At 41.9% G+C, this 15958-nt stretch overlaps 1 protein-coding gene across 2 annotated transcripts; it reads right to left on the bottom strand.

Annotated features, from left to right (window-relative positions):
* Positions 1-1022: 1022 nt before the first annotated feature.
* On the bottom strand, positions 1023-14563 carry ZFAND5 (zinc finger AN1-type containing 5). Of its 2 annotated transcripts, none has more exons than XM_080637592.1 (6): positions 14379-14563; positions 10948-11105; positions 10337-10448; positions 9820-9917; positions 2834-2959; positions 1023-2610 (listed from the first exon to the last, which is right to left on the bottom strand). In XM_080637592.1, the coding sequence occupies exons 2-6, from the start codon at positions 11096-11098 to the stop codon at positions 2462-2464; spliced, it is 636 nt and encodes a 211-aa protein (XP_080493718.1). In that variant the 5' UTR covers positions 11099-11105; positions 14379-14563; the 3' UTR covers positions 1023-2461. The 2 variants fall into 2 exon arrangements, with proteins under 2 accessions (XP_080493718.1, XP_080493719.1); XM_080637593.1 differs by lacking the exon at positions 14379-14563 and adding an exon at positions 13053-13101.
* Between the last annotated feature and the right edge of the window lie 1395 nt (positions 14564-15958).

The raw sequence follows: 15958 nt of genomic DNA, 5'->3' as shown, positions 1-15958 counted from the left end.
TACTTTCCTCCAGAATTATTTCAAATTTATTTTTTTTCCAAAAATGAGATCAATTATTTCAACATGTCTTTCGAAGTATAGCCTTTGTTCAAATGAAAAGCAGTGAGTTGAGGCCACCATAACAATTAAGTACCAGTACTATATTACCTGTCCTAAAACACCAGCCATAACAGTATCAAAAAACCAGAGACATTCTCCTCAAAATAACCTTTTCAGGTTCCAAAGTAAAAAAAGAGGGAGTGAGGCATTTTAAGCTGCAATGAAAAAGCTGATTTAATGGAAAAGGCAGAAAAACTGCAATTTAATGTTTTAACACAGTTTCATGATCAAGTCATAAAATTCCCCCTGGAAAATTAAGTTTTCAAGCATTCCCGTGTTCCCTTATTGGAAGCGTATACAGTGGCTATAGTAGTAACTTATGCAAATATCAGCTGACTGGTGGGATGCACATTATCCATTTCAGATATAAGCAATTTTTATGCATTATCCAGCAGTCCAAGGTGTCTTCCCCCAAAGCAACATATACAGTGTTCTCTGTCCTTCTCTCCCACTGATAAATCTGGCATGTTTAACACCTGTTGGATGCTGACCCTCACAGTAACTGCCTAGGTCTGCTGGTGAAGCTGTGGACAGAATGGCATAGTCAGTACACTGGCTCTATTACAACAGATCCATTGAAAATAAGCTTTGTAGGCAAAAGAAACCATTGACGTTCATTGCCAATCCACTCCTTTGCCCCCTTTAACCACTTTGTGTTGTGTTGCTGGCATTTTTGTCAGGCCATCAAGTAGTTACCTGTGTTCCAGCTGCTCATGCAAGTTATCTTAAAAGAAATTGGTATACCCAAATAAGGACATTAAGATATCTGTGAGAATTAGTACTAACTTCGCACCTCAACCTCTACAAGGTCACCTTCTGATTACAGCAATAATTAAAACCAATGCACTATCACAAAAGGAAGTTATTTCCTTCTGTACATAATTTTTATTATTTACATAATACAATATAGCATAAATGCTGGGTAGCATGATTATGTGCAATACATAAATATGAACTATCTGTACATGTTTGCGTATCTAATTACACAGAAGAACAAAGTTAGAAGCAAAAACCTGGTAATTTAATAGTAAAGTAAAAACTAAGATTGAACATTGTGATAAAAATCAGAAGTTCAGGCACAGCGCCTGGTATACATACATAACTATTTACAGATGAGAACAGGCATTATCACAATACTAGTCTAAACTGTACTTGTTTATATAAAAATCACAAGTTTCATACATCACAAAAACCCCTTCCATTATAACACAGAAGTGATATTACCAGACAAGCATCAGTGAAGTATACTGCCTTTTCTAGAGTTGTTATTGTACAATGCTGTAGATAATGCAGCCCATGCAATATACCCAAGAACACTACAGTCCTACACCCAAATACAATTAAAAGTGGTAAAGCAGCCCTCCAAGAGTGGTTCCAGCTACCACTTAAGTCTACAGAAGCCATGTTGGGTATGGTTTTCCATGCAGAACAGTGCCAACTGCTACATTTAAAACTAGAAAAAATTAACTCCTAACATTCTTTTGAACTCTGAACACACAGAATGTGTAGTATATGAATAATAAACTGCTCTAATACATCAGCAACTTACTCATCAGACATGTTGCTTGATAGAGCTGCTATGGTATTTCTAAAAACATATGTAACTTTTTTTTTTTGTATACCAATCTTGCAATACTGTGGCACACATTTTCATCTATGCACAGAAAAGCAGACTGTCTGCAGGGGAGTTCGTAAGTTCCTAGCAGGACATTTCCTTTGAGAACATGTTTTCACAATTCTAAAGTTAATGTAATCTTTTCCAAACGAGTTTTCTTCTCATACTTATCTGATTTTTCCCATTTTTCTCAGTGCAATTGATAAAATCACTTTCTTGAATATGGCACCAACACTCATCTTACTGGAATGGTGGGCCCCTATACATAGCTTACATTTTGCTGGAAAACAATGGGAGTGTTGAAGCTAAAATTAGGATGAGATTTTAAATGACAGAAGTAGACTGCCAATCATTTTGATATATCCTTCTCCAAAACAGGTACATAACACCAGCCAAAAATTATATACCTCAAACACATCCTGAAAGGCAGATCTGCTACAAATATGCACTTAGCATACATCTGTTGGCACATCTGAACCAGAGTCTGTCCTTTGTGCATGTGTATTCCTGTGCAGGTTTCTGATCATCCAATTATATTCTGGGGAGGGCATATATATTTTCAAGGGCTGTATCTACCCAATTCTGCCTGTAACAAACACCCAAACATTCTGAAACATCATTAAGACAAACAAGACTAAAAGTAAAACTTTGAAGAACAGAGAAAAATGGCCATGCACTTGCTCTTTCACTTTTTCTAGGATGTGTTAAAAAACAAAAGGTCAGTCAGTCTTTTCACAAGCAGTTAATTTATATTCTCTGTATTTTTTCAGCCACCACAACTGGATTCTCTTTCCTGATTTTTGCTGCAGCTTCTGCTTTGTAATCATATGGGCAGTTATGCTTGTCAGAATAACGGTGAAGTCCACAAAATAAATTTCCACATCTGCAGTCAAAACCTGTACATAGAAAAAGAATCAACATCACTAGGAAGCTTCACACTTAATTAAGTTGTAAATTAACAGCTTAGTCACTACAAAGTGGTTGTGTTCAACTACTGTGACATACAGAGTAAGAAAAATGAGGAGGGAAATAACAGTACAGCTATTTAATTAAGTTTAATCTAACAAGAGGCAACTAATCATACAGATCTGTTCAAAACTGATGAAATATTTCTCATACCTGTAAGGCCAACCTTTTTTCTGCACATGAAACATCTGTTCTTCTTTGGTTTGGGCAGTTCAGAAGCCCTCTCTTCATTCTGTGAAGTACTAGGCTGAGAAACTGATGGGCTTGGTTGAGTAACAACTGTTAAAGCAAGCAAACAAAATAAAGATTAAAGGCCTTTTTCTTAACTTCAGTGGCTATTCAGTAGCATGCATGTATTTCTCAAAGACTGATTCCCTCTACTAAGACCCTGATGTTTGTTGTCTAAAGTACAACACAGACAGTCTATAAAAATGTAAATCAGGAATAGGGATTTTTAGGTAGTCTGTTCTTTCCTTTTGGCTCTACACATGACAATCTCACTTTCCCCACAGTTCCACCTGCTAGAAAATGTAAGGCACTTTTAAGTACACCTGTACAGGTGTTTAAGGGTGTTAAGGGCTTGGAAAGCACTCCAGAAGTTCCATGCACACATGTAATATTTTAAAAAATCATATGTTCAATTAACGTTCAATCTAAAACAATATTGTCCCAACTAAAGCTGTTGAATAGAAGGGATAGCTGTAGAGAATATAACTAATGGGAACATATTTTAGAAAAAAATGGAATTCAGTAATGTGTTACTATCATAGTACTAGGTTACTCTGCCACTACACTTGGAAAGTCAGATGCCCGAAACAGTTCACCAAGACAGCAGCTAACAAGCCACTGATTTTGTGAGATCCAGAACGCAGCTACAAAACACACAGTTCAAAACAGCCCTCACATTTTTGACATTTTCAGTAAAGAACTGCCAATTTACACTGGACATCTGTATTTTCATACTATATCCAGAGTTAGTGTTCAACTATGAAAAAAATGAAGTAGTTTTTCAAGTGCCTTTGTCATGAACACCTTCAGACAAACTTGAGTCATGTTGATTTAAGTTCCTCGAAGGCTAAAAATTTGTCCTCTTGTGAACTTTTGTGAATCTGTTCATTTGGTAAAAAAACCAAACAAAACTGTTTTTTTTTCAATTAAACACACTTTTTTTTTTTTTAATATCTTTTCTATATCCAACCTGAAACAGAGGAAAGCTGAGAGGTGCATTTGTATAATCCTTGTACAGTTTTCCTGAACATTCCCATCTCTTTGATAACATCTATTGTTCTAAACCAGAACAAACTGTAAAACACATTCCAGAATAAATACTGTATATAACCTTTAGGGACTTTTTTTTGTAATCAACTTTACTCACACATATAAGATTTGTTAGCTGAGATTCTTTTGGATCAACAAGTGGCATATTTGTGAAAAGCAGGTTTTTTCCAAACACGAAGAAACCGTTATGTTGACTTTTTTTATATCTTTACTCTTCATAACTTCCTATTTAAAACTTCATTTGCGTTACCACATTCACAGGTTTTCTAAAAGCCAGCTATTACCACAAACAGCTAGAAAGCCCCACAATTCACTGTACAAGCTCCCAGTCAGGACTTCATAGTTTAAACAAGATTTAAATGTGACAAGCTCTCAGAAGTAACAAGGAACCTCCACTGCTCATTACCTAAAAATTTTCATGCAGTGTAACAATGGTTGCTAATGTATTCTTATACTTTAGTTATAGATTATAGCAACAGCCCTAATGAACAAGACCATTTACTACCTTTATTTTTTGTCACCTTGCATAGGTATTTTTGTAAAAAGTTTGTGAAATTCAGTGTCATTGCTGTTTTGCCAAGTCTGAGGGATAAATAAACTTCTGCACTACAGTCACTAATACCACTGGTACTTTTTGGAGTAGTTTCTGCTGCTGCTTTTGTGTTTTTTATTTTTTATTTTTTTTTGAGAAAAAAACACCTTTGTTTTGATGATTAATGTTCTCCAGATGAACAGTTACATTTCTCTGAACATGTCTTTAAATCCGAAGGAAGGCAGTGCTTGGTATCTCAATCTGATTGACAGCGCGACCGAAAACCAGGCTGAAACCGAAAACCAGTCTGAAACCCAGCAATATCACTATCAGTGTAAACCTGTTGGACACCATGCAACCTTCCTAACTGCCATCAGCTACAGCCTTAAAAAAAAAATAGATAAAAAGAAAAATCACTAAACCTCTCCAGAACCAACCTAACAATACGAGCCCATGGAGCATGCATACTGTTTCAATTACATGCAAAGAAAATGCAGAAGGGGCAAATCAACCAAGACCCAAATAAAGTCACTCACAATGTGCACTAAAAGAAAACTAGAAGAGGAGCAACTGTTATCACTGTCCAATGCAGCAACAAGGAAGCAAAAGTGCAAACAGCAGCTTTCCAGGAATCACCAAGGCAGACAGCCTAGTAGATCATTCTACCATAAAACAGACACTGAGAACAAATTCATCTAAGGGAAAAATGTTAACCAACTACTACAAGTATACTTCCCCCTTACCATGAAGAAACTGTGGCAACTGGCAGCCCAGGAACTAGACAGTGACCCTAAGAAACTGGTGGCACATTTCCTGCAAGGGCTGCTAAGCAGGATCCTCCTCCCACCACCACATGTTCCAAGAAGGAAAAGCAGTGCACAACATGCAGTAATGGGTACTAAAAAGTGCCAAGACAAGATTGGGACATAGTCCCTTAAATACCAATTACAATGTTCAATTTGTTGCTCTCCATGACCAAAGGATCCTCCTACTATTTTATCCCAGAGTCAAGTCCGATTATGCATTTTTATCATGTTAAACCTTCAGAAATCTGCTTCTGAGTAATGCCTAGGAGACAGGCAAAGCTGCCTACTCTGCCCCTTAAAGTTCAGGACAAAATCCATTTTCATCAACTTGTGGCTCAGATGAAAAATAATGTGAACTGTACGTTTGTGATGACATCAGGAGCCAATATAAATTCATCAGATACTATCCTGACAACTGCTTGTCACAAAAGGCTTATTTTAGCACAGATCCAAACCCAACTGGGCAAGTTAATTCGAGTCTTCAATATATTAATGTAAAAAAATCATATAGTGTTAATATTCAGGCAAAGTGCTCTAGCTGACTGCTTATGATCAACATGGAATGAATTAATTGAAAAAAAGGCTAGAAGTTATAATGGTTACTGCTACCAGTAGACCTGCTTCCTCAGTAACAGTGCTCAGATGAAACAAACCTTTCACCATTAAAGCAGGTTTAACACAGTTGCTGTTGGCATGTACCCCTTTCCATCACCATGGTCACTTCACTCCCATTACTAGAACTACAGCTACTCAGCCTGCATGCAGAAAGGTCCTACACCAAGTGGAGGACAAAGCTTCTCTCAAACCCTGAAGTATTAAGCCACAGTGACTACGTGGGGCTGCCACTCAAAATTAGAAACTACTAAGAACAGGATTTTACAGTAGCTTTCCTTATATAAACTAGTATGGCTGCTGCAAAAGAGCATGCATACTGTAGGAATTTCCCCACTGAGATTTCACACTGGAATGAATCCAATGCTTCAGTTGAACAAAACATGATGAAAGTAAAGAAATAGCACTTTTTAACCCTCCCCATATCAGAAGTGACCCGAAAGGGCTACCAGTGTAACACTAGTAAGTTTTTAAAACCTTCTCTGATAAACAAAAATGAACCAAAGTAAGATCCCAAGAGCTTAAACTGCATGACTTTCACAGTACTAGTAAGCGGTAACATACCAGCAAGGCAAAGCCTTGAAAGCATACTTATGGCTTCATAATATGATACCTAATCATACTGCTCCCTAAACCAGAGCTATTACTTAATTTAAAAACAACAACAAAAAACCAAACAACAACCAAACAAAACACCTCAACACCAGAACCACCAAACCAAAAGCCCCAAGCCCCTGGTACACATGCTGATACTAATTACATCTTGAAACACAGACCTGACTCCTCATTCAAGAAGGTAATGGTCTACAAATGTGTAAGAAAATGCTAAAAATATGCTGTAACTGGGAACAATATAATTGTTTAAACATACTTGTTTTCAAACAGTTTATTTTTAGTGGTTTCTAGGTAGCTTAATTCTTTCTTGTACAAACTTTTATTTCCATTTGAATATCTGCTAAAAAAAAAAAAAAACCAACCCAAAACACCAAACTGCATGTTTCTTAAGGAAGGGCTCCACTATGCCTCGCCAATTTGGTAGATATATTGCTCCGACAGTGTAACACGAGTAGTTCATTAGGTTTTGCATTTATTCCAGCAACTCAGCGTAGGGAAGGGAAAAAAAAAAAAGGCAGCAGCTATGAATCATATTTCTAGAATGCTTTAGGTGTAGTCTGACTTCGGGAAAGTGCGTATTAAAATTCAGTCCTTAAGAAGCGTAAAAGCTTACCAAAATGCTATAAAAAGTATTTTGCAAATATTTCCTGCTTAGGAATTTGAGTTTGGACATAAAAACCTTTAGGTATCTCTATCTTCTGAATCATTTAAACACAAAACTACAGTTTAATTTAACTATGAAGTTAAAATATAGCACATTACACACGCAAATTACAACCAACTAGATCATTTACATCCATCATGCCTTTCTTCTTTAATGTCAAGATACAATTGCTTTAACATGAGATTTATTCTGAATGTGAATTCAGGTGGCAACCTCAACCTGTTAGAAAAGAAAGAAAAACACACACACACACACAAATACAAATCATCAAGAAAAGTAAGCTTGTTAAGCTTCATTGTTCTCAACTTCACCTTCTCAAGTCAGCTACTTCAACAGCAAACAAGTATAATTTTATTCTAAAGCCTGCTAAAAAATATTAAATAAATAAATCAGTTGACCACAAGTTGTTTTTTTTTTTTAATCTTTCTGACCTTTAAGGAAAACAGCCGAAAAGTCATTTGCTAATGAAAATCTGTCAGAAAAGACTGTGACTTCATACTGTTGAAGATACCATAAGGACTTAAAGGCTACACTGTCTGTTCATGATCTGTTACTATCTGACAGATGGTTATGAAATTCAGTTGCCAGAGTCAGACAGCACTTACAACTAGACTGGTTTCATTAGCAGCTCCCTGACTGTAGCATTATCTTAAGAGAATCTTAGGTGTACCTCATGAAATTTTATTTGTTAGTATGAGGCAATGTGACTTATTTACCATTGTTTCAGTTCCTCCTTGAGAGGAGAGACCAGTACACATTGGATGCTGCTGGAAAAAGGAAGAGAAGAAAAACACAACTAGTCCAGACACAACAGGGATCTTTATAATAAGTCTAGGCAAGCATCTATTGCCTGCAAGTCAGAGATCAATGTACCACTGAGTACAGCCAACATTTTGCATATTTTAGATGTCCAACAAACGCTAAGAATAGTAAGTAAAGACTCTATTTTATGCCATCTGCAACCTATGCCAAACCATAACACTCAAAAGGGAACTGAGGTTTTATGGCAGCTCAGGCCATCTCATGAATTTACGGGTATATACTCAGGAAGGCAGGTTTTTTCCAGACACGTGTACATTCTCTGGTAGTTTTTCCAGTGATTTTTACACACAGCTTTCACTGGTTTCAATCTGTAGTACTGTTTACAACAATACTATTAACAAGTGTCTTGTACTGGTTTTGGATTTTTTCCCCTAATCTAATCACTAGAGTCCTTTGACCCACAGTACCTTAAAATGGGTAATATATGAGTAATAGCTGAAGATTGTCCTTTACACTTGGCAAAATGACAGATTCTTAGTGGCAGTTCTAATATCAGTAATGTCACCTATTAGTTTGCCACTACCATTTTATGTATTCCTTTTTCCTGCTTGCTGCATTTCATGTAGGAATTTGTAACAAGGCAAGATGTGCGTATGAATTTTGTAGCAAAGTCTATTTCTCAGTTACATACGAAAGCCTCTTCAGATGACACTAGTTAATGTCATGCTGGTAATACTTGCTGGTAATACTTGCAAAAATCTCCTCTCAGTCTATAATGAAAACCTCATATTGTATAACTACTTTAGTTCATGCCACAGAATCTTGACTTAGCATGACTTACTGCAAATGGTAAAATACTCTGTACAATCATTGAGCAATTAAGTGTCAGGTGTTAGAGCAGTCTTTGCCAGCAAAAATGTATCTGGGTAAAAAAAAAAAAAAAGTAAAAATATCACTTATACAGTTCTGAGTAGCATCTGCTGCAATTGTTATCTGACTTAAAAACTGGAAAAATGAATTTTATCTTCAGCTTGAGTGAACAGACTTCCTACTAAACATCACATTTTCACTCTTTAAGACTGTTTCAGCTCTGTTAAATAAAAAAGCGTGGATACGTTTAAGTATGGAATAAGTGGTTTAAGATATCCATTTGAACAAATTGATAGGTGTTCAAACACTCACTACTTCCAGGTAAGAAAACAAACCCCTCTACCTCGCTCCAAGAAATACTTTACACTGTAATTACTACAGCTACAACCTTCCAGTACAAAAATAAAATTTTTAAATTGACAATTCACACTTAGCAATTAATGCTGCCAAGTATCCTACATCCACAGAACAATACTTTGATAATACCTACTGATTACTGAATTAGTTCAAGAATCCTAAACAGCTTCTGTTAGTATTTTTAAACCACATACTTCTTTCACCCACAGCCTCACTCCTCTGTAAAATGGAATATATTAGTAACTCTATTCTCCAAATGCAACAAGTAATTTTGACTGCCATAAGTCAGCAGAAATTGTACTGCTAGGTAATACACAGAAATCTCAACATTTCAAAACTGAGCATCTTGCCCAAATCAAATTTTAGAGTGCCTTACTTTTAAAAACAAAGGTTTGGGATTCAAAACCCTTATAGGTGTTGATTTTTTTTTTTTTTACTAACATTGAACATGCATCTCAAAACCCTATTGTGGCACTAGTCCTTCTTCTTGATTCTGCCAGGGGAGTACTCAAGATGCATCTTTCATCATCTTAACAGTTCCTCAAGATCGTCACCACAACAGAAGATGCCTACTTAGAATGTTACCAACCTGTCAGCTCCCACTATATCACCAGTTGTACACAGTGCTACTCTGCAAACATACCTGGCTCAGTCTCTGTTTTCGGTGTTACTTTTTCCTCTCTCGAAATGCTCATTTCTGTCATTTGCTGAGTTACAGGCAAGGCGGCAACAGGCACATTTCTGTTTAAGTGCAGTGAAACACACAATTTCTGTTAGCTTTGAACTCATAACAAAAGCTTCAGCCGTCTATACCCATTAATAAAGTACCTCTTCAATTCCTACTGATACATGTTTGACCTCTGCCTCTACTATCTTCGAACTGCATTTTTTTTTTACTCTATTTTAGCTTTTAGTTTAGAAGAAAACAGGCAAACCTGCAGCAACTATTTCTCCAGGTAAATCAAAACCATCCTTTTAAATGTAGCAGTCCAACGCCAAATATTTTAATCAGCTCTCATTTACACAGATTCATGGAACACTGGAAGGTAGACTGTCCCTTTTTCCTCCCCAGAACATCAACAGGGCAGGATTGCTGCAGGCCTTCAACTGGCAGCACACTCACACCTCATTCAAAACTCGAAATGGTATCTTCATCTTACCTTGATTTTTCAGATGTGCTGCCAGCAGCACCTTCACAGTGGTTTAAGCTAGTGTCTGCTCTCTGTAGAGATGGAGAGCTTGAGGTAGGACTGTTGGAACCACTGGCTGTTCCTACATAATAAGAATTTGATAAGTTAGTTATAAACAGATTGTAAAATACATGTTAGGAAAACAGTTTTGTGAACAGCTATGAACTGTCCAGACACAATCTTCACTGCTACTGCATATTACAACAGGCTATACTGTTAACAACCAAAATACAAAGACTGTATAAGAGGAGGCTTAAGTGGGAAAGCAAGTTATGGCTGAATGCCAAGCAGACCAGAACACATTACACAGAAATATATTTTTATGTTTAGTGTGATTTAAAGTAGTATTCTCTTCAATATTCATTGTTTTAGTACACAGGTTTCCTAAGTTCTCCTGAAAAATGTTCTGGGATTCCTTGCCATCTTCTGTATGTTTTATTTTAAAAGGAAAAATAAAAAAAATAAATTAAAATAAATGAAACTCCCCAAACAAACAAACAAACATAAACCTTCCCCCCCCCCGCCCCAACCATCACAAAACTAAACCAACCAAAACACCCCCCGCGAAAAAACACACTTACCCATTGGGCTGATTCTACCACTATTCTGCTGCCGCTGAAGATGCTCTTTGTAGCAAACAGAACACATGCCATTTGTCCTAGGATTTCCATAAAATCCACATCCTGTACTACACAGCATGGGCCCTGGGGTCTGGTTTGTCTCCTGAGTCATCTCGATGCTGTAAATAAAACCAAGAACTACATCAGAGGCTGGCATGTCACCAAAATCAATTATAGGGTTATAGAATTAAAGCATGTCTGCTCACCCTGCCCCACCAAAATGATATCAGCATTCTTAAAGAGGGTTATATGAATGTTAATATACCATTCAATATTGCAACTGTAGTGCCAAGTAACATCTTTAAGAACCTTTAAGGGAAGAAAAAGTGTCATCATACTGATACTGAGAAATAATGTACCTGTTAGGCATTGAATTGCACAACAGCATTTGACTGACAAAAAGCCCTTTATTACCAGCCTCTTGGTACTAAGAGGGACATGCTCAATAAGCAGAACCAAGTTCATATCTACTAAACAGTTCTGGCAAATAACATAGTTTACTTTTATCACAAACTCCAGCAGAAAAGCCCCACTTTTTCAATAATGTTTTTCTTTAATCATTTTGATGTTAATTCCAGTATTATTAATTCCTACTTTCACAATACATTTGTCTAACAGAACAATAAAAATCCCTGAAGTATTGGCAGTAGCCAATATAGCAGTCTGTATCCCAACTTCCTTCCCTTTAGAAGGAGTTTCCAAAACAAGGCTCATGTGCACTGCTTAAACTGCACCTAAAATGTGACACTGAGTACTAACTGGCAACAATATGTGTACAACAGGCATTTCAACCGAGAATCTAAAGATCATTTCTGAAATAAGTTTAGACTGTGTCTTACTCTTCCAAGAGAAATAAAGATAACTTTGTTGAATATGTTCTATTCCACAGCCTATACATGGCAGTTAAATCCTTTGTGTTAATAAAGTTAAGCAAGACTTGTGAACTCCCAAAGGCTCACAAATGCTAACTCTGCCAGGAACTACATAAGTTAGGAATAAAAATACTTAACCTTCATTGCTGGTTAAACACTGCAAAGCAAGGTTAGTAGAAAAAATGAACAGCAACCAAATCTTTGATTCCCAAGGGCAATAAAACTGGAACACAGTAATCAAGCAATTGCTACAAACTGAGGACATGTAAGAATATTGCACTTGCCCTCCCAAAAATTTTAATTTAGTAGAAGCACTGTACATGGCACCTGAAGACATTTTAGTATAATCTCTAGATTGCTCTCTTCTTATTTCAGGAACAGTTACAGTAAGAGATATCTGACTGTTGATTCCTGTAAGAAATCAAAAATGCCAAAAGCTAATTCACTACAACTTACAGAGAAATACTTTTTCATTAAGAAGTCCCACATTGCAAGTAGTGAACTTATGCCCCAGCGGTATGACAACTGCAACCAGCAGCTGCCTTTGTCTAAACTAAATTTCTGTGATCAAAGTAAATCAAGAGCACGAGAAAGTAAAAAAGCAAAATTTATCTGCTTGCCTGCTGGTGGTCACAGGACCTCCTTTTCCAAGTGAGAATACTTATGTTATTTATACACTCTTAATGCCTTCGTAACACCTTCCAAGTACAAACAGTTTCAGGACTACAAAACAGCTTCACTGTTTTTACAGTTTTTTTTACAGTTTTACAGCCACGAACGCACCAGCCAAAGGAGTCAGAAGAAACCACAGCCCACCTAGAGAAACGTAAAAGTCTTGTCATCTACACTCTAGACCCATATCGATATAAGTAACGACGGTACTTCTGCCCTTTTATCAAGCAGGTAAACCGGAACAGCTATCAAACACACTCCCACTGCCATCCTCAGCTGACTTGATCCGCTCCCAAACGAGCGTGCTGCGAGCACGTTTCACCACCATCTAAATCTAGCTCTAAGTGCTAACGCTGGTGTTAACCTACTACAAGCCAGAGTCTCCGCAGCTCCTCTGCCAGCAGCACACACTTCCCCTGCTTGAAGCGCACGCCCCTGACCGAGTAGCAGCTCCCGCCGCCGCCACCACTCCAGCTGCCTTGCGCTCACCCCGGCCAACCCCAAGCCTCAGCCCTCCGGTACCGGCCCGACCCCTCTCCACGTCACATGGTCGAGCGACGGCCCTTCTGCCTGTCAGGCGTGACGTGCGAAGGCGCGGGGCCCCACCGCCCCGCTGAAATCAGCTCCTATTTATAGCCCCGGCGGGAGGCGGCGGAATCCCGTTACTGCCCTTCCCTCCCGGGGCAGCGGGCAGAGAGGGTGCTGAAAGCCAACCCGGAAAACGCAGCATCACCCGCCCGTCACCTCCACCACACACCTCAACCCCGCGAGAAGGGCTGTCGGGAGGCCACCACCAGGGCCCCGCGGGTGACTACAGCCGGGGCCGTGCGCTTGAACCCAGCCACTCCTCCCAGAGGAAGGAAGCAACGACAGTAACATGGGAAAAGTCTCGTTCCACTAGCAAGTTCTCGCCTCAGGGCCGCTCTCACTCCCTCCCACCACGTCAGTTCCCTGCTCGAGGGGTTCGCTCCAACAGCGACTCACGCCACTCGTCCTCACCGTTACCAGCGAAACTCGGAAGGTAGCGGGTTTTGTGTAAAAACTCGCTTCCCGAGGAGAGCCTGGGCCGCCCTAGCGGCGGCGGGCACAGACTCCGGCCCTCTCCCGCCAGACGGTCCCGTCTTTCAAGGCAAGACCCCGACATCGTGCACCAAAAGCAACCACAAAACCCAGGAGCCGCGCCGCCGAGGGGCTTGCTGACCTACATACTTATTTCCTTCCACATCCTCTTCTCGAAGAAGGGCTACGATTAAACAAGAGAAACAGAAACAAAAGGCGGCGTGTGTGTGTCACCGAGGCTGCTCGGAACGCTCGCCCCAGCCCGGCCGCACTCGGGGAAAGCGTGATGGAGAAGTAGATACGGTGCAGGCAGATCAACACCGGGCGCTTCCCGAGGAGAGTGAAGCCCGGCTGGGGGAGTCAGACAAAAGCGGAGCCGCTGCCAAGCGCCCTCAGCGCGGTACGTCTTAATTGCCACCCAACTCCCCCGCCTCCTCCGCCGAGGACACCGGAACACAAAAGACTCAGAGGATGCTGGGCTGAGAAACAGCCACGGCGGGTGGGGGTGCCCAGCCAGGGTGGCGGGGCCAGGCCGCTTCTCGTAAACCCCTGAGTCACGCCCGGCCCCTACGGCAAAGGGCCCCGCGCCGCCGCCGGCCACGGAGACCTTACTGTCTCGCCGCCGGCACTGCTCCGCACCATTCCGAGTCCTTCCCCTAAAGGGGGCAGCGCGAGACAAGGCCGTCAGCAGAGTCAGAGGTAGCGCGGCCGCCCGAGGGGAGGCCCAGGTACCCCTCGCCGCCGTGAAAGCCCTGGGCATCCCAGCCCAGCCGCCCACCCCCAGCTCACCTCTTACCGGCGGGGGCCAGAAACCCCACTGCGGGTATCGGAAAAGGCGAAGCGGGTGTCTGCAGCCGGCGGGCAGCAGGGCAGGGGGGCGCGGAGCTGGCGGCACCGCCGCCGCCACTTCCCTCCTTTGTTCCCGAAGCAGCAGCGGCGGCCGCGGCGGCGACGGCGCGAGGCGAGACACACCGCGCACGGGGGGCGGTCGGCGGGAAGGCGCGTGAGGGAGGCGGAGCGCTGAAGTAGGAGGAGCGGGAGGGAACCTCATCTGCTCGCCTGCCCCGCCCCTTCGTCCCCGTGGCCGCCGCCGGCCGCCGGGGCATGCGCGCTGCCGCCCGGGGCCGATGACGAGCTGCGGGGGGCGGGGAGAAGCCGCGCACGAGGCTAGGCGAGGCGAAGCGAGAGTGCGCGCGCCGCTCGCCGTGGTGCCGCTGCCTCCCGCGGGACTGGAGAGGGTGCCGTGCCGGCCGTGTGCAGAGCGGCCCGGGGCGGGGCGGGGCGTGGCGACGCTGCGTGACGCGACCAGGACGACACGGGAGGCTGCTGGCTGGCTTTAGGCTGTCGGGAGGGCTGGATCGGGCTTCCCTTCCAATGGGCGGAGCGGCTTCTCGCTGTTACGTGCCCAATCCCATGCCCGGGAGGCGCGCGGGGCGCCTGAGAGCCAGCACGCTCTGACGTTTCGGAGGATAGGGATGCTTAGTTCGGCTTCTGAACGCGCTCTTTAGGCGCGCCCTGGCTGCATCCCGGTGCTCGTGTCTGCTTGCAGTTTTTACGTGTAAAGTGTACGGCAAGTAAGTTTTGGGCAGTTTTTTTCGGGACCGTCAGACCCCGCGAGTGGGCTGTGGTGGCAGACCAGCCACTGGTGACTCCCCGTTGTGGGTGATTTACTTCTGCTAGGTGACGGTGTAGACATGTTAGTCCTGCATATTGTTAGCTGTGTTGATCTCCAAGCCTTAATTTTGGAGTACTTGCAAAACGCAGTCTGCTAAAAGTGAAATAATCTCTGTGGTGTGCAAGGATGTCGGCTAATAGCATGTATTAGGCGTCATGTTAGGCTGTGACCCATAACCAGACCCATAACAGATACATTCCTTCTCATGCCCAGGCCTGCTTGAGGGTTTCCCATGCTTCCTAGAAACCAAGGTATATTCCAGCTGAATGCTCACATTTTGAGGGCTTGAGCTATTGGCTGTCGCCACGTAAAAGCACAAGGAGGATTTGAAGGCCAGACCTTGACTGATGCTGAGGTTTGCGCATTTGTGGTCCATTGAACCTCAAGATTAAATATTTCTGTACTTCTGCATGCCCAGACTGTGGTTCAGAGGTGTTATGGGTACTTCATGTAGTCATCAGTTGACATCAGAGAATCATAGAATCATAGTACAGTTAGGGTTGGAAAGGACCTCAGGATCATCCCGTTCCAACCCCCCTGCCACTGGCAGGGACACCTCACACTAAACCACGTCACCCAAGGCTCTGTCTAACCTGGCCTTGAACACCGCCAGGGATGGAGCATTCACAGCTTCCCTGGGCAACCCATTCCAGTGCCTCATCACCCTAACAGTAAAGAATGTCCCCTGGTTAAG

The sequence above is a fragment of the Psittacula echo genome, assembly GCF_963264785.1.
Source record: "Psittacula echo genome assembly, chromosome: Z".
In the NCBI taxonomy this organism is placed as follows: domain Eukaryota; kingdom Metazoa; phylum Chordata; class Aves; order Psittaciformes; family Psittacidae; genus Psittacula; species Psittacula echo.
The sequence above is the reverse complement of the archived record's forward strand: the minus strand, read 5'-3'. Positions and strand labels throughout refer to the sequence as shown.